The 16894-nt window shown below is 44.0% G+C and overlaps 2 protein-coding genes across 8 annotated transcripts; both read left to right on the top strand.

Annotated features, from left to right (window-relative positions):
- Positions 1–1535: 1535 nt before the first annotated feature.
- On the top strand, positions 1536–7454 carry LOC133349452 (rho-related GTP-binding protein RhoA-D-like). Of its 3 annotated transcripts, none has more exons than XM_061562909.1 (5): positions 1536–1610; positions 4027–4182; positions 4733–4853; positions 5811–5941; positions 6092–7454. In XM_061562909.1, exons 2-5 carry the CDS (start codon positions 4027–4029, stop codon positions 6263–6265), a joined length of 582 nt encoding a protein of 193 aa, XP_061418893.1. In that variant the 5' UTR covers positions 1536–1610; the 3' UTR covers positions 6266–7454. The 3 variants fall into 3 exon arrangements, with proteins under 3 accessions (XP_061418893.1, XP_061418894.1, XP_061418892.1); XM_061562910.1 differs by having other exon boundaries at positions 1579–1688; XM_061562908.1 differs by lacking the exon at positions 1536–1610 and having other exon boundaries at positions 4012–4182.
- Positions 7455–9641: 2187 nt separating this feature from the next.
- On the top strand, positions 9642–16770 carry LOC133349453 (rho-related GTP-binding protein RhoA-C-like). 5 transcript variants are annotated; one of them, XM_061562914.1, is made up of 6 exons: positions 9692–9707; positions 11876–12030; positions 13353–13508; positions 14062–14182; positions 15139–15269; positions 15420–16770. In XM_061562914.1, exons 3-6 carry the CDS (start codon positions 13353–13355, stop codon positions 15582–15584), a joined length of 573 nt encoding a protein of 190 aa, XP_061418898.1. In that variant the 5' UTR covers positions 9692–9707; positions 11876–12030; the 3' UTR covers positions 15585–16770. The 5 variants fall into 5 exon arrangements, with proteins under 5 accessions (XP_061418896.1, XP_061418898.1, XP_061418900.1 ...); XM_061562913.1 differs by lacking the exon at positions 9692–9707 and adding an exon at positions 9716–9784; XM_061562912.1 differs by lacking the exon at positions 11876–12030 and having other exon boundaries at positions 9642–9707.
- The last annotated feature ends 124 nt before the right edge of the window (positions 16771–16894 follow it).

The following is a 16894-nucleotide window of genomic DNA, read 5'->3' as shown; positions in this document are numbered from 1 at the left end:
AGTATATTGTAAACACATTACATTGGCGACAATGCGTTGGCAGCGGCGCACAGGCACACAATCGAAAAACAAACAGCGCATTCAACACCCACTGCTTACAGAGGGCGCAGTAAATGAGCAACTCCCAACATACCGGTGTGCTTAAATAGCAAGTCATTGCCACGTTTTGTTTACGTGAGAACCCTGACTAATTGGCTATGTCTCGTGGTGGTGGGTTAACGACACATTTATATTTACGCGATCTAACCCCCAAAAATAACTTTATTATGGAGCGACTCTACCTCTGTGGCCCATGGGTGAAAAAAACCACGATTTTTTCCAGCGGCAGGCATCGGGTTTTTTCTTTAATACAATTAAACCCGATATCGGGGAATTAAAACCTGGCTTAATGAATACGAAACTCTGACCCAAGGCTTAGGCTGCTTCCTCGTCGGTGCTGCTATCGTACTCGGGGGGCCGTCGGGCACGGGGTAGTCGTAGAATGCGGCGGGCAGGTTGGTCTTGATGAACACGAGGAGCTTCTCCTCCACAATCGTGGGCGCCAGTGAGTTCCTTCGCTTGGAATAGATGAAGCCCGTCGTTGAGAAGTTCCGCTCGGATGCCGCAATTAGAACCAATTAAACCGGATTTCTCCCAATCTCAGATGATCGGGTTTAATATAAAAAGACACTTAAACCCGATTGTAAAAAACCCGACTGTGCCACCCTTGCTTGTTTGTTATTATTGGATTGTGGACAAACTCCTGAAGCGTTGTTGTGAATCGTTGTCATGAGTAAAACATGAATTGCATTTCCGAATTAAAAATAAAATCGATCACGTAGTATTCATTACGTGCCCAACATCGGAGCGTGAATGAGCAATGACTGTCTCCTCGACAGACCTGTTCTCCACCTGAGGACGGCTGCTTGCGTTGTGGCCGAAACGTCGTGGGAATTATGTTGTTTTATTTTTATTATTTTATTATTTCCATTCTACGTGACTTTACCGAAAGAACCAAGAAGAGCAATGTCTTATTCATATATCCCCGTCTCTCCGCATCAAAAAAACACCACAAAGCAACTTTGAACACAACCGATGTGTCGCCAACGGCCTGCGGATGCATTTCAGCAGCATTGCTTCAACACAAGTAGCCATCAAATAACAAAAACATTGAGGACGTGGAGACAGACAGACATACATGAAGGTGACTACATATCGTCTCCTTATCTTGTATTTAGATTCTGCGCGAGGACGCGAGCGATTATAATGTTTGAGCTTCCACATCAGAGCACAGGTCCGACCCAGTCAGTCCACGTGTTCACGTGCTTCACCTGGGTGGAGAACGCGGGAGGCGTGGCTTGAATAATTTATGCTAATTAGCATCGGTGGGGGGGGGATTCCAGGGGGGGGGGGCGGCTGCAATCGCGTGAGAGGGGCGTGGCGTAAACAAAGAGGGCGTGGCCTAAGTAACAGTGGGCGGGGTCAGTCGGGAGAAGATAGGCGGGGCTAGTAGAAAGTGGGTGTGGTCTTATTCGTGACGTCACACCCTGCCGCGCCTTGACCCCGCGCCTTGACCCCGCGTCACCCACCCACCCGCCCGCGTCTCTCACGGTCTTCGATTTGCGGCGGCGGTAAGCGTCCTCAATCATCTCCCCTGCCTTCGTTCCCCTCGCGAGCGAGCCGAGGTTGACGCCGGCAAGCCCATCCGCGTGCGTCTTGACGTTGAGCTGGCGGGCGGTGGGGTGTGTTGTTGTTGTTGTTGTTAAGCTCGGCATTTTTTTTTAATCGACGCGGCCGGACGACGGGTCGTTTCCAGGCGACGCCGCAGGCTTCTCCGGCTGGGCGTAGGCCTCGCGTCGACAAATAATGGAGACAACTGTGGTGGTGGTGGTGATGGTTATTGGTAGTGGTGATGGTGTTGGAGCCAGTGTTTTGTGGTGGTGATGGTTAATGGTGGTGGTTAATGGTGGTGTTGGAGCCAGAAATGGTGGTGGCGGTGGTTAATGGTGGTGGTGATGGTGTTGGAGCCAGTGTTTTGTGGTGATGGTTATTGGTAGTGGTGATGGAGCCAGTGTTTTGTGGTGGTGGTTAATGGTGGTGTTGGAGCCAGTAGTGGTGGTGGTGGCGGTGGTTAATGGTGGTTGTAATGATATTGGTCAGTTTTACACGTAGGCTTTCGCGACCAATATTATTATGGATGATATTGTTTGGTGATGTTGGTGGTAGTGGGGGCGGTGGTGGTTATTGGTAGTGGTGAATGGTGTTGGAGCCAGTGTTTTGTAGTGGTGGTGGTTGATGGTGGTGTTGGAGCCAGTAGTGTTTGTGGCGGTGGTTACTGGTGGTGGTGGTGGTGATGTTGGTCAGTTTAACACGTAGGCTTTCGCGACCAATGGATATTGGTGGATGTTGGTGGTAATGGTGGCGGTGTTGGTGTTGGTCAAGTCGTGGTGATGATATTGGTTGATGGTGATGTTACTTATGAGAGGGTGGCGAGACGTCAAATACCTCGCGAGGTCGTGGCTTCGATCCCGACCCTGACGCCTGCTGTATATTTCGAGTTTATGGTGTCTCTCCCTGTGGTCGTGTGTATTTTTCTCCGGGTCCTCCGGTTTTTTGCTATACATTTATACGTGATAAGCCACTTCCTTGAGCTATCATTTGTGGGCAGGTCGCTTATAAAAAAGAGCTATATAGCTCCATGGACCTTACATGGAAACATAAAAATTGTTTACTTTTTATAATGGTGGTTATGTCATTGACGAGAATGGTGATGTTATTGATGCTGCTGATAGTGATGTACATGGTGGTGGTGATAATGAATGACGTTATTGATGCTGGTGGTGATGCTATTGATAGTGATGATGGTGGTAATGTTTAAACAAGTCATGTGGGAGTGTATGTATATGTGTGACGAGCTATTCCGACTTGCTTGTTGGAGGTAGATAACGTTAAAAACAAATGAGAGCCAAATGAGAGAAACGTTTGTGTTGGGTAGCCAAAATCACAGCTTGCAAACAAAAGACGGGATCTAAAGAAGCAAATGGTAGTGACAGCTATACAAAATTTGGGTCTCTTGTTGTGTAAAAGGAAGTGTCTGGGAGGCACAGGGGAGCCATTTTAGTGGGGTCCTGTGTTGCCTTCTGGTTAGTTTGTCCAAAGAAACCAACTCTGCACTGATGACACGCTGTGATTTGTACTGTCATTCGAACGCCACACGATGAGGTCTGAAAAGTAAGTTCATGCATTGGCAGTGGTGTACAAGAACACAACAATACAAGGTGATCCATTTATAAGATACGCCACTGATTTTCAATGGCCCCTTTCGAAGGAGTTTTTGAATCGTGTGAAAGCAATGTCTCCCATCGCAGAAGAGACTTGCAATATTTAATTGTATTGAGGTTGGTGGGGGGACGTGTACGTTTATCGTTGTCGATTACGATGATGGGATGTTTATAAATGGATCACCTGGTGGATCTGATTCACGTTGCTTAGAACGTTTTGGGCCATGGCAAGTCTTAGAATTGACCAGTCAGCCTGTGATGTAGAGTGTCTAAAAAAATCCTCGTGGTTCGTGACTGGTGCAATTAAGGTGGAGGTTGCGTTTATTTTACGAAACGTTTTGGATTATTTTTCAAGTCAGCTCAACTGAGGTGCAGCGGGTCTCTAATCCTGTGGAGCTTCCATTATCTTTACATACCTGCTAACCCAGTGTACCCGTATTCTTGTCCAGGGAAATTGCGTTTTCAGGTCCATACGGCGTACAGCCGTTTCAACATTTTTTGTCTTTGCTTGTCTTTCTCCCTTGCGATGGGATTTATAAGGGCACCGGGTGACCAATAAGGTCTGCATTGGTCTGTAATAACGTAGGCACTGATTAAGGGTTGACAAGTACGTCTTTAAAGGTGGCCAGATCTAATTGAAAGGTCTATCTGGACCACTGACTAGTTGTGAAATACTAGTACACCGACAGCAGTGCATAAAGTTGTGACACTGATCCTACGTTGAAGTGTTTGTCTACTTAAATTACTCGTTATGTTGCCTTCTCAGATGGCAGCCATAAGGAAAAAGCTGGTCATTGTCGGGGATGGAGCCTGCGGAAAGACCTGCCTTCTCATCGTGTTCAGCAAAGATCAGTTTCCCGAAGTCTACGTGCCAACTGTGTTTGAAAACTACGTGGCCGATATCGAAGTAGATGGCAAGCAGGTGGGAGCAAATGTGGTTCACAACGACTTCATCTGTCCGTTTTAGTATAAAAATAAACATGCACTGTATATATTAATGGAAATAAGTACGTCCCAAAAATATTTGTCTGCATCTATAACTTGTAACCGCTCATGGAGTTTTCCTACTTTATCAAGCCAAACAGGAGGAAATGAATTGGTACATTATTGATAGATTGTTGTGAGAATTACATTTAGAATTTTAGGCTAACTAGCTTAAGAGTGATGTTTTCATTATCAGATTGTGAGTGACTAACATTTTGAATCACATTTAATAGGGTTGATTTTTAAAATGTATTTCTTATAATGCATTTGACTATCTGTTCTAAATTTCAGCTTCATAGCCCTTCTAGAACATACTCTTTGGTTCTTTCGGTAAAGTAATGTAGTTAGAAAAAAAAAACATAATTCTCTAAATTTACTTTAAGCTCACCTTTAAATTAACAATATTTTATCAAATTTTATAAGTGGCTCTAGTGTTCTTAAATTCAGGTGGGAGAGGGGAGTTGAAGCATGACTGTGCCTGTGAGCAGGTGGAGCTGGCGCTGTGGGACACGGCCGGACAGGAGGACTACGACCGCCTGCGACCGCTCTCCTACCCGGACACCGACGTCATCCTCATGTGCTTCTCCATCGACAGTCCTGACAGCCTGGGTATGACCACTCAAGCACTTGGCGAAGCCACGCAATGATAAAAATAACAGGACTTCAAATATAAAACTCCCTGTAAATGTTGAGAAAAAAACACATCACAACGGTAACGTGTGCTGGCAGTAAACAAGGAAAAAGAACAACACACAAAGGTATGCATCTGACAAACAGCAGGATGACACGACTGCCACCATGTCTTGCATGTACACATGTCATGTGACCACTGCATATGAAATGCTCTCAGCTTTGTCGAATGGGATGGCCACGTTTTCAACTGATTATTTGGTGGTCTAAAACAATAATACGGCCACACATTCACTTCCCTTGAGCTAGTAGTTTAGACAATGCTAACAGCATTGTGTGCTATATATGCAGTGTGGTGGTCACATGACATGCATATAGGACATGATGGGAGTCATGCCTTCTGGCTGTTCATAAACACAACTTTGTACCTTATTTCTAAATAACAGAGTCCTGACAACCTGGGTACGTGCATCCTCTCAGACATGTGGGGAAATCCTGTACAACCATTGCGGGAAGAAAAAAAAACAGTGTTCAAAATACATTGAAAGGGAAGCGTTAACAGGAAGCGTGTAATAATTCTTCTCTTGAGATGACGCGAAGTATCACAATGTGGGGGTTTCAATGTAGATCATATCATGGCTGCAGGAATCATGCAAGCCACATGATGTAGGAATTGTCCATGATCGATTCTCATTTGCATGATGTGACGCATGTATTGGGATCACCATGATATATTTATTTAAATGGAATACATTTTTAGATTGGGACCTTCAATCCAGGACAGTTGGAGCTCAAACCCCAAGACACTGCATTGTGTCAATTGTTAAACATGAATATATTTGCTTAATTAGCGACACGCATACATTCAGGTAAAAGGCATTGTCTACTGTGAGAACGGATATTTGTATCGAGCCTGCATTCTCAATGTTCCTTTAGAAAACATTCCTGAGAAGTGGACCCCAGAAGTGAAACATTTCTGCCCAAATGTGCCAATCATCCTGGTGGGAAATAAGAAGGACCTGCGCAATGACGACAACACAAAGCGTGAGCTTGCCAAGATGAAACAGGTGAGGATTTACAATAACTATTTTAATGTTTTGTCTTGGACGATTAATAATGAGCGGTTTAAATTTTACTGTGGGAACAAGGCTGATAATGGTTGTTGAGTCATTTTCAGAGTCCTTGGCATCACTGTTCACTGGGATTGTCTTGTGCAGGAGCCGGTGAGGGGGGAGGACGGAAGAGACATGGCCAACCGGATAAATGCCTTCGGCTACATGGAGTGCTCTGCCAAGACCAAGGATGGCGTGCGTGAGGTCTTTGAGATGGCCACCAGGGCTGCCCTGCAAGTCCGCAAGCGCAAGAAGACAGGCGGTTGCCGGCTCTTGTAAACTGTTGCTTAAGTTGCCTTTTTTTCTTCGTAAATCAAAATCAGTACACTATACGTGGCGAATATATTACACACGCATAACGAATTTCGTAACTCAGTGTTAAAAGTTGTCTAAAGAAGGGGCTTTCGTTATTTACGTTAAGCATGGGTTTTCATTGGAAGCCGTCAACGCATTCCCTTTTTCTGAGGCAGATGAAGGTATTGCCATGTGCTGGTTCCAAGCTGCTGCTTTGGACCAGCCCCCATGGCAAGTGCTAGTCTGCTCTTTTGGTTTAAGGCCTTCTGGAATCCTTTGCAGTTTCAACTTAAGTCTTCCTGGTGGGGCCCACATCTTCTTCCAGCCAAATTTTACGGGGGAGGGGGGCCTCTTCTCTGTTGTGCTGTATTGTGCAGTCCTCCATCCTGTGACTGTCCCAAGTGGTGGTAAGATTGAGACCACCCGCACTGCTCTCTGCTGAGGTTCTGATCGTCTTCTTTCGTGTGGCTGATGCAGAGCAACAACTGCAATTTCACATTCAGGTGGTCAAGCCAGATAACTGCGACATATAGCGTAGTGTATTGATGTAGTCTCCTTAGTATATTTGGATGGTTATGTTGGTCCTAAGTAATAGCGGCCAACCTGTTCCCGAACACTAAATATGGCAACCAAAGTGACAATAAATGCAATTTAAGACAATGTCTGGGTAAATAGGCCCATAAATTGACCTGTAATTCTTTTTATTCCTGGGTGAGGGCACACTGGCATTGGCCTGTCTTGGAAGAAGGGGCATGTGGATGGGTGCAGTATGGAAAACCAACATGTTCTCTCCATGTGATTACTTAGCAGTGTAAACATTGCTTTTGGAGATGGTTCTCTTTTTGTTATGGGTTTCAGTTCGGGTGCTGTTGACTTCACACGTAGTTGTGTTTCTAGAACTACTACTGTGTTCAAGGTGACCACTCCATTAAAAATCACAAATGCAACCCCACTGTATTCTGCATTGAAATGACAAGTCGGTCCTTGGTTAATTTGAAACCAAATTCAAATGTACATTGGATTGTGGGTTTAATGAAGGTAAGTTAGTGCAATTGGTGCATCACCACTAAACAGTGTCACTTTTATTAACTACTGTTGTATGTAATATCAATGTTTCATGGGCTTTGCATTGTTATCAAATAAACATTCCAATACTGTATTGTATTGAACATCATTGAGTACTGTGGTATTGGTTGCATTTAAGTGTATTTTAAACTATTTGTCCCAAGTTGGAGATGTACATGCATAAGCAAAACCCAATATGCACAAAATAGCATGCGACGTTGTGCATTGCTGCATGGTAAGGAAATCACATTTTATGTAATTATTAAGTCCTTTTGACCATTCTTGCAGCACAACCCTGCTATTAACTCCACCCCAGCAGGAGTCCCAAGTGCCAAACCCTGGTTTTCCAGTTTTACTACCTTAGGTTCTTAACACAAGTTGTATGACGTACTTAAAGACGTCAATAGCTACACTTTATCTACGGGGCAAAGCATTGCTAATCGCTTGCTTATTCGGGAATGAATATAACTGTCAGTCCTGAATTCACACAGAACACGAAAGCAAGACACACTTTAAACAGATACATTATGGCTATATACATTAATTCAGCAGAAACCATAAAATACATCATGAATGTAAACAAATATCAAACAACTAAAACCATACATACGATTTTCAAATTCCACCTACAAAGTTAGTATTCAGGACATAAGCTACATTTTACTCATTAAACCAGTGTTATCTGCCCCGGAGGCAATTTTTTAGCATTTCACAATGAGTACTAATCACATATCTGCATTTCCCATAAATATGCTAAATTCCTCTTGATATGCAAATTATTTGTCAAGGCGCCCTTCCCCCCTTTCAACCCAGCTTAAATATACGCTCCAAGCGTGGTGGTGTTTCATTCAGACGCTGTCTCCCCGACAGACCTGGTCTTCACCTGAGGGACGGCTGCTTGCGTTGTGGCCGAAACGTCGTGAGAATTATTTTATTATGTAAAATTTTTATTATTTCCCTTCTACGTGACTTTCCCGAAAGAACCAAGAAGATGAACTCCCAACATACTGGTGTGCTTAAATAGCAAGTAATTGCCACGTTTTGTTTACGTGAGAACCCTTACTAATTGGCTATGTCTCGTGGTGGTGGGTTAACGACACATTTATATTTACGCGATCTAACCCCCAAAAATAACTTTATTATGGAGCGACTACTACCTCTGTGGCCCATGGGTGGAAAACCCCCGATTTTTCCAGCGGCAGGCATCGGGTTTTTTCTTTAATACAATTAAACCCGATTTCGGGGAATTAAAACCTGCTTTAATGAATACGAAACTGATCCAAGGCTTAGGTTGCTTCCTCGTCGGTGCTGCTATCGTACTCGGGGGGGCCGTCGGGCACGGGGTAGTCGTAGAATGCGGCGGGCAGGTTGGTCTTGATGAACACGAGGAGCTTCTCCACAATCGTGAGCGCCAGTGAGTTCCTTAGCTTGGAATAGATGAAGCCCATCGTTGACAAGTTTGCGAAGTGCGGTTCTGCAATTAGAACCAATTAAACCAAATTTCTCCCAATCTCAGATGATCGGGTTTAATATAAAAAGACAATTAAACCCGATTGTAAAAAACCCGACTGTGCCACCCTTGCTGTGGCACGTGTGCTGTGAATACAGCAGACGGACGTTTTTGACGAGTGTTTGTTATTATTGGATTGTGGACAAACTCCTGAAGCGTTGTTGTGTATCGTTGTCATGAGTAAAACATTAATTGCATTACCGATTTAAAAAATAATAATCGATCACGTAGTATTCATTACGTGCCCAACATCGGAGTGTGAATGAGCAATGTCTCCTTCATATATCCCCGTCTCTCCGCATAAAAAAAAACATCACAAAAGCAACTTTGAACGCAACCCATTTGTCGCCAACGGCCTGCAGATACTTGGCAATGCATTTCAGCAGCATTGCTTCAACACAAGTAACCATCAAATAACAAAAACATTGCGGACGTACAGACATACACGAAGGTGACTACATATCGTCTCCTTATCTTGTATTTAGATTATAATGTTTGAGCTTCCACATCAGAGGACAGGTCCGACCCAGCCAGTCCACGTGTTCACCTGCTTCACCTGGGTGGAGAACGCGGGAGGCGTGGCTTGAATAATTTATGCTAATTAGCATCGGTGGGGGGGGTATTCCAGGGGGGGGGCGTCTGCAATCGCGCGAGGGAAGGGCGTGGCGTAAACAAAGAGGGCGTGGCCTAAGTAACCGTGGGCGGGGTCAGTCGGGAGAAGATAGGCGGGGCTAGTAGAAAGTGGGTGTGGTCTTATTCGTGACGTCACACCCTGCCGCGCCTTGACCCCGCGCCTTGACCCCGCGTCACCCACCCACCTGCGTCTCCCACGGTTTTCGCTTTGCGGCCGCGGTAAGCGCCTCAATCATCTCCCCTGCCTTCGTTCCCCTCGCGAGCGAGCCGAGGTTGACGCCGGCAAGCCCATCCGCGTGCGTCTTGACGTTGATCTGGCGGGCGGTGGGGTGTGTTTGTTGTTGTTTCCTGTCCGCCAACAATCTATTACATCTAAAACAATCTCACCACTGTGATCTCTACATTGGGTCAAACTTAACATCTCTGAATGTTCGACGGCTTGTGCACCAGATCTTATTTATTCATGATGTACTTGCAAAAAAATCCGCAGATTACTTGCTGGATCTCATCTCTGTTTCAAAGAACAAATTTGACCTAAGGTCTACACTCATTTACCAGCTTAATATTCCCTATTGCCGTACATATACTGGAGGAAGGGCCTTTGCTATTGATGCCCCCAGGGTCTGGAATGCTGTTGCCAATAAATTGAAACTTGAGTCACTACCTATGAGATCTTCACTCAAAACTGCTCTAGAGAAGTTGTACACCCCTAGCTGCCAGTGCTATTCAGTGGCCTAAAATTAAATGTTTCGCTCCGGATGATCGCTACAAAGTATGACCTGTGTTTTGATTTAGTGTGCTGATCTTAAAGGTGCATTGAAAAATTATAATACTCCGATTGATGCTCCTGCTGTTGTGGAGTGACTCATGCAGCCAGCTATGGCTGCAGGGTTTTGGTAGTACATGTTGTTTATGCCATTTATTGTGAAAATTCCATCACAGTTCCTAAGATCACTGTTTCATTGCTTTCATGGCTTTATTTTGGTGATTTCGAAAAGTGTATTGGTTTAGCCATGTTTGTGTAGTACAGAGTTAGACTGATGGCCTTAATCTAAGTTGTCTTGTGGTTGTTGTTGTTGTTTGACGTGCATCCCACTGGGATTTTTGCACACAGCGTTGGTGTACGGTGTTTTTTCTGAAATATTTTGCTGTCTTTTCTTGGATTTTGTTTGCACTTAGTCACATATTCACTTTAAGATGTTTTTTGTTCATGTTTTAGTTTTTTGTTTGTTGCGGTTGCACTCGATTCAAGAGCCGAATGGCTCACAGGGCTATACCTAATACATAAACTTGAACTTGTTGTTAAGCTCGGATTTTTTTTAATCGACGCGGTCGGACGACGGGTCGTTTCCAGGCGACGCCGCAGGCTTCTCCGGCTGGGCGTAGGCCTCGCGTCGACAAATAATGGAGACAACTGTGGTGGTTATTGGTAGTGGTGATGGTGTTGGAGCCAGTGTTTTGTGATGGTTATTGGTAGTGGTGATGGTGTTGGAGCCAGTGTTTTGTGGTGGTGGTTAATGGTGGTGTTGGAGCCAGTAGTAGTGGTGGTGGTGGCGGTGGTTAATGGTGGTGGTGATGATATTGGTCAGTTTAACACGTTGGCTTTCGCGACCAATATTATTATGGATGATATTGGTTGGTGATGTTGGTGGTAGTGGGGGCGGTGGTGATCAAGTCGTGGTGGGGAGCGGTGGTGGTTATTGGTAGTGGTGATGGTGTTGGAGCCAGTGTTTTGTAGTGGTGGTGGTGGTTAATGGTGATGGTGGTGTTGGTCAGTTTAACACGTAGGCTTTCGCGACCAATGGATATTGGTTGGTGATGTTGGTAGTAGTGGTGGCGGGGACGGTGGTGGTGTTGGTCAAGTCGTGGTGATGATATTGGTTGATGGTGATGTTACTTATGAGAGGGTGGCGAGACGTCAAGTACCTCGCGAGGTCGTGGCTTCGATCCCGACCCTGACGCCTGCTGTATACAGTGATACCTCGGTTCACGAACTTAATTCGTGAACTGACTCTGGTCGTGAACCGAATTGGTCGTGAACCGAGGCACATTTTCCCATAGGGTTCAATGTAAATCCGGTTAATCCGTTGACCTTTTTTTTAGTTTTTGAAGCACAAAAATATGAAACAAATTACAATACACATTAGTACTGTACAGTATAGTAATGTATAAAGAGAGAACACTAACCTTGCTTGAGATGACTTCAGTAAGCACTCAAACGGGTGAACTGTACAATACAGTAAGTACAGTATTGTACAGTACAGTAGTACAGTACAGTACTGTATGTGCTAAAAAGCACACCAAAAAGCAAAAAGTCACTGAAAGTGTCTTCACAGTACTCACAGTACTTCTTTCTGTCTCTTTTTCTCTCCACAATCTTCCTACAGGAAGTCACGACCATGTGACAGCCTGGAAATAGCATTAAAATGGCCGCGGCTCCTGTTCGTGAACCGAAGCGGAGTTCGTGAATCGGAGCATATTTTTATGAACTTTTCTGTTCGTGAACCGAGTTGTTCGTGAACAGAAGCGTTCGTGAACCGAGGTATCACTGTATTTCGAGTTTGTGGTGTCTCTCTCCCCATGGTTGTGGATTTTTCTCCGGGTCCTCCGGTTTTTTGCTATACATTTAAACGTGATAAGCCACTTCCTTGAGCTATCATTTGTGGGCAGGTCGCTTATAAAAAAGAGCTGTATAGCTCCATGGCCCTTACATGGAAACATAAAAATGGTTTACTTTTTATAATGGTGGTTATGTCATTGACGAGAATGGTGATGTTATTGATGCTGCTGATAGTGATATACATGGTGGTGGTGATAATGAATGACGTTATTGATGCTGGTGGTGATGCTATTGATAGTGATGATGGTGGTAATGTTTAAACAAGTTATGTGGGAGTGTATGTATATGTGTGACGAGCTATTCCGACTTGCCTGTTGGAGGTAGATAACATTAAAACCAAATGAGAGCCAAACGAGAGTAAAACGTTTGTGTTGGGTAGCCAAAATCACAGCTTGCAAACAAAAGACGGGATCTAAAGAAGCAAATGGTAGTGACAGCTGTACAAAAGTTGGGTCTCTTGTTGTGTAATCCAATCGAGCTGACATTTTCCACACAGACTCGTTGTGCCAGACAATTAATGTTCGTGAAAAAAAATTCCCAAAATTTTACACTTTTTAGGCAAAAAAAAATTATTTTACATATATTCAAATATAACTCATTCATCGCTTTGGCTGAACGTCACAGTATAAGAGCCCAGAGCGTAACCCCTCCACAGGCCGTGGCGGAGTAGCGCAGTTGGTAGCGCCCTCGCTTCCCATGCCAAAGGTCGTGGGATCGATCCCCGCGTCCTCCACAGGCGAATATATTTTTAAATCCTTTATATTAAGTTCGCTGCCACGCATATAAAGGATTTATAGTGAAAAACTTTGTTTTTACGGGTTTACTTGTTTCAAGTCAGCTCAACTGAGGTGCAGCGGGTCTCAAATCCTGTGGAGCTGCCATTATCTTTACATACCTGCTAACCCAGTGTACCCGTATTCTTGTCCAGGGAAATTGCGTTTTCAGGTCCATACCGCATACAGCCGTTTCAAATTTTTTGTCTTTGTTTGTCTTTCTCTCTTGCGATGGGATTTATAAGGGCACCGGGTGACCAATAAGGTTTGAATTGGTCTGTAATAACGTAGGCACTGATTAAGGGTTGACAAGTACGTCTTTAAAGGTGGCCAGATCTAATTGAAAGGTCTATCTGGACCACTGACTAGTTGTAAAATACTAGTACACCGACAGCAGTGCATAAAGTTGTGACACTTATCCTACGTTGAAGTGTTTGTCTACTTAAATTACTCGTTATGTTGCCTTCTCAGATGGAAGTCATAAGGAAAAAGCTGGTCATTGTCGGGGATGGAGCCTGCGGAAAGACCTGCCTTCTCAGCGTGTTCAGCAAAGATCAGTTTCCCGAAGTCTACGTGCCAACTGTGTTTGAAAGCTACGTGGCCGATATCGAAGTAGATGGCAAGCAGGTGGGAGCAAATGTGGTTCACAACGACTTCATCTGTACGTTTTAGTATAATAGTAAACATGCACTGTATATATTAATGGAAATAAGTACGTCCCAAAAATATTTGTCTGCATCTATAACTTGTAACCGCTCATGGAGTTGTCCTACTTTATCAAGCCAAATAGGAGGAAATGAATTGGTGCATTAATGATAGATGGATTGTTGTGAGAATTACATTTAGAATTTTAGGCTAACTAGCTTAAGAGTGATGTTTTCATTATCAGATTGTGAGTGACTAACATTTGGAATATCACATTTAATAGAGTTGATTTTTTAAAATCTATTTTCTATAATGCATTTGACTATCCTGTTCTAAATTTCAGCTTCATAGCCCTTCTAGAACATACTCTTTGGTTCTTTCGGTAAAGTAATGTAGTTAGAAAAAACATTTCTCTAAATTTACTTTAAGCTCACCTTTAAATTGGCAATATTTTATCTAATTTTATAAGTGGCTCTAGTGCTCTTAAATTCAGGTGGGAGGAGAGGGGAGTTGAAGCATGACTGCCTGTGAGCAGGTGGCGCTGGCGCTGTGGGACACGGCCGGACAGGAGGACTACGACCGCCTGCGACCGCTCTCCTACCCGGACGCCGACGTCATCCTCATGTGCTTCTCCATCGACAGTCCTGACAGCCTGGGTATGACCGCTCAAGCCCTTGGCAAAGCCACGCAATGATAAAAATAACAGGGCTTCAAATATAAAACTCCCTGTAAATGTTGAGAAAAAAACACATCACAACGGTAACGTGTGCTGGCAGTAAACAAGGAAAAATAACAACACACAAAGGTATGCATCTGACAAACAGCAGGATGACACGACTGCCACCATGTATTGCATGTACACATGTCATGTGACCACTCCATATGAAATGCTCTCAGCTTTGTCGAATGGGATGGCCACGTTTTCAACTCATTAGTTGGTAGTCTAAAACAAGAATACGGCCACACATTCACTTCCCTTGAGCTAGTAGTTTAGACAATGCTAACAGCATTGTGTGCTATACATGCAGTGTGGTGGTCACATGACATGCATATAGGACATGATGGGAATCATGCCTTCTGACTGTTCGTAAACACAACTTTGTACCTTATTTCTAAATAACAGAGTCCAGACAACCTGGGTACGTGCATCCCCACAGACATGTGGGGAAATCCTGTACAACCATTGCAGGAAGAAAAAAAAAGTGTTCAAAATACATTGAAAAGGAAGCGTTAACAGGAAGCATGTAATAATTCTTCTCTTGAGATGACGCGAAGTATCACAATGTGGGGGTTTCAATGTAGATCATATCATGGCTGCAGGAATCATGCGAGCCACATATGATGTAGGAATTGTCCATGATCGATTCTCATTTGCATGATGTAACGCATGTATTGGGATCACCATGATATATTTATTTAAATGGATACATTTTTAGATTGGGACCTTCAATCGAGGACAGTTGGAGCTCAAACCCCAAGACACTGCATTGTGTCAATTGTTAAACATGAATATATTTGCTTAATTAGCGACACGCATACATTCAGGTAAAAGGCATTGTCTACTGTGAAGACGGATATTTGTATTGAGCCTGCATTCTCAATGTTCCTTTAGACAACATTCCTGAGAAGTGGACCCCAGAGGTGAAACATTTCTGCCCAAATGTGCCAATCATCCTGGTGGGAAATAAGAAGGACCTGCGCAATGACGACAACACGAAGCGTGAGCTTGCCAAGATGAAACAGGCGAGGTGCCCATTTACAATAACTATTAAAATGTTTTGTCTTGGACGATTAATGAGCGGTTTAAATTTTACTGTGGGAACAAGGCTGATAATGGTTTGAGTCATTTTCAGAGTCCTTAGCATCACTGTTCACTAGGATTGTCTTGTGCAGAAGCCGGTGAGGGGGAAGGACGGAAGAGACATGGCCAACCGGATAAATGCCTTCGGCTACATGGAGTGCTCGGCCAAGACCAAGGATGGCGTGCGTGAGGTCTTTAAGATGGCCGCCAGGGCTACCCTGCCAGTCTGCAAGACAGGCGGTTGCCGGCTCTTGTAAACTGTTGCTTAAGTTGCCTTTTTTCTTCGTAAATCAAAATCAGTACACTATACGTGGCGAATATATTACACACGCATAACGAATTTCGTAACTCGTGTTAAAAGTTGTCTAAAGAAGGGGCTTTTGTTATTTACGTTAAGCATGGGTTTTCATTGGAAGCGGTCAACGCATTCCCTTTTTATGAGGCAGATGAAGGTGTTGCCATGTGCTGGTTCCAAGCTGCTGCTTTGGACCAGCCCCCATGGCAAGTTCTAGTCTGCTCTTTTGGTTCAAGGCCTTCTGGAATCCTTTGCAGTTTCAACTTAAGTCTTCCTGGTGGGGCCCACATCTTCTTCCAGTCAAATTTTACGGGGGAGGGGGGCCTCTTCTCTGTTGTGCTGTATTGTGCAGTCCTCCATCCTGTGACTGTCCCTAAGTGGTGGTAAGATTGAGACCACCCGCACTGCTCTCTGCCGAGGTCCTGATCGTCTTCTTTCGTGTGGCTGATGCAGAGCAACAACTGCAATTTCACATTCAGGTGGTCAAGCCAGATAACTGCGACATATAGCGTAGTGTATTGATGTAGTCTCCTTAGTATATTTGGATGGTTATGTTGGTCCTAATAGCGGCCAACCTATTCCCAAACACTAAATATGGCAACCAAAGTGACAATAAATGCAATTTAAGACAAATGTCTGGGTAAATAGGCCCATAAATTGACCTGTAATTCTTTTTATTCCTGGGTGAGGGCACAATGGCATTGGCCTGTCTTGGAAGAAGGGGCATGTGGATGGGCGCAGTATGGAAAACCAACATGTTCTCGTCCACGTGATTACTTAGCAGTGTAAACATTGCTTTTGGAGATGGTTCTCTTTTTGTTATGGGTTTCAGTTCGGGTGCTGTTGACTTCACATGTAGTTGTGTTTTTAGAACTACTACTGTGTTCAAGGTGACCACTCCATTAAAAATCACAAATGCAACCCCACTGTATTCTGCATCGAAATGACAAGTCGGTCCTTGGTTAATTTGAAACCAAATTCAAATGTACATTGGATTGTGGGTTTAATGAAGGTAAGTTAGTGCAATTGGTGCATCACCACTAAACAGTGTCACTTTTATTAACTACTGTTGTATGTAATATCAATGTTTCATGGGCTTTGCATTGTTATCAAATAAACATTCCAATACTGTATTGTATTGAACATCATTGAGTACTGTGGTATTGGTTGTATTTAAGTGTATTTTAAAACAATATTTGTCCCAAGTTGGAGATGTACATGCACGAGCAAAACCCAATATGCACAAAATAGCATGGACGTTGTGCATTGCTG

Source organism: Lethenteron reissneri, chromosome 30 (genome assembly GCF_015708825.2).
Source record: "Lethenteron reissneri isolate LAM-NWPU_2019-01 chromosome 30, ASM1570882v1, whole genome shotgun sequence".
In the NCBI taxonomy this organism is placed as follows: domain Eukaryota; kingdom Metazoa; phylum Chordata; class Hyperoartia; order Petromyzontiformes; family Petromyzontidae; genus Lethenteron; species Lethenteron reissneri.
The sequence above is the reverse complement of the archived record's forward strand: the minus strand, read 5'-3'. Positions and strand labels throughout refer to the sequence as shown.

Coding starts and splice junctions, on each gene's coding strand:
- LOC133349452 (XM_061562908.1), top strand. CDS start 4,012: ATGTTGCCTTCTCAGATGGCAGCCATAAGGAAAAAGCTGGTCATTGTC. Junction 4,183..4,732: donor TCGAAGTAGATGGCAAGCAG/GTGGGAGCAAAT, acceptor GCCTGTGAGCAG/GTGGAGCTGGCGCTGTGGGA. Junction 4,854..5,810: donor CGACAGTCCTGACAGCCTGG/GTATGACCACTC, acceptor ATGTTCCTTTAG/AAAACATTCCTGAGAAGTGG.
- LOC133349453 (XM_061562911.1), top strand. CDS start 13,338: ATGTTGCCTTCTCAGATGGAAGTCATAAGGAAAAAGCTGGTCATTGTC. Junction 13,509..14,061: donor TCGAAGTAGATGGCAAGCAG/GTGGGAGCAAAT, acceptor GCCTGTGAGCAG/GTGGCGCTGGCGCTGTGGGA. Junction 14,183..15,138: donor CGACAGTCCTGACAGCCTGG/GTATGACCGCTC, acceptor ATGTTCCTTTAG/ACAACATTCCTGAGAAGTGG.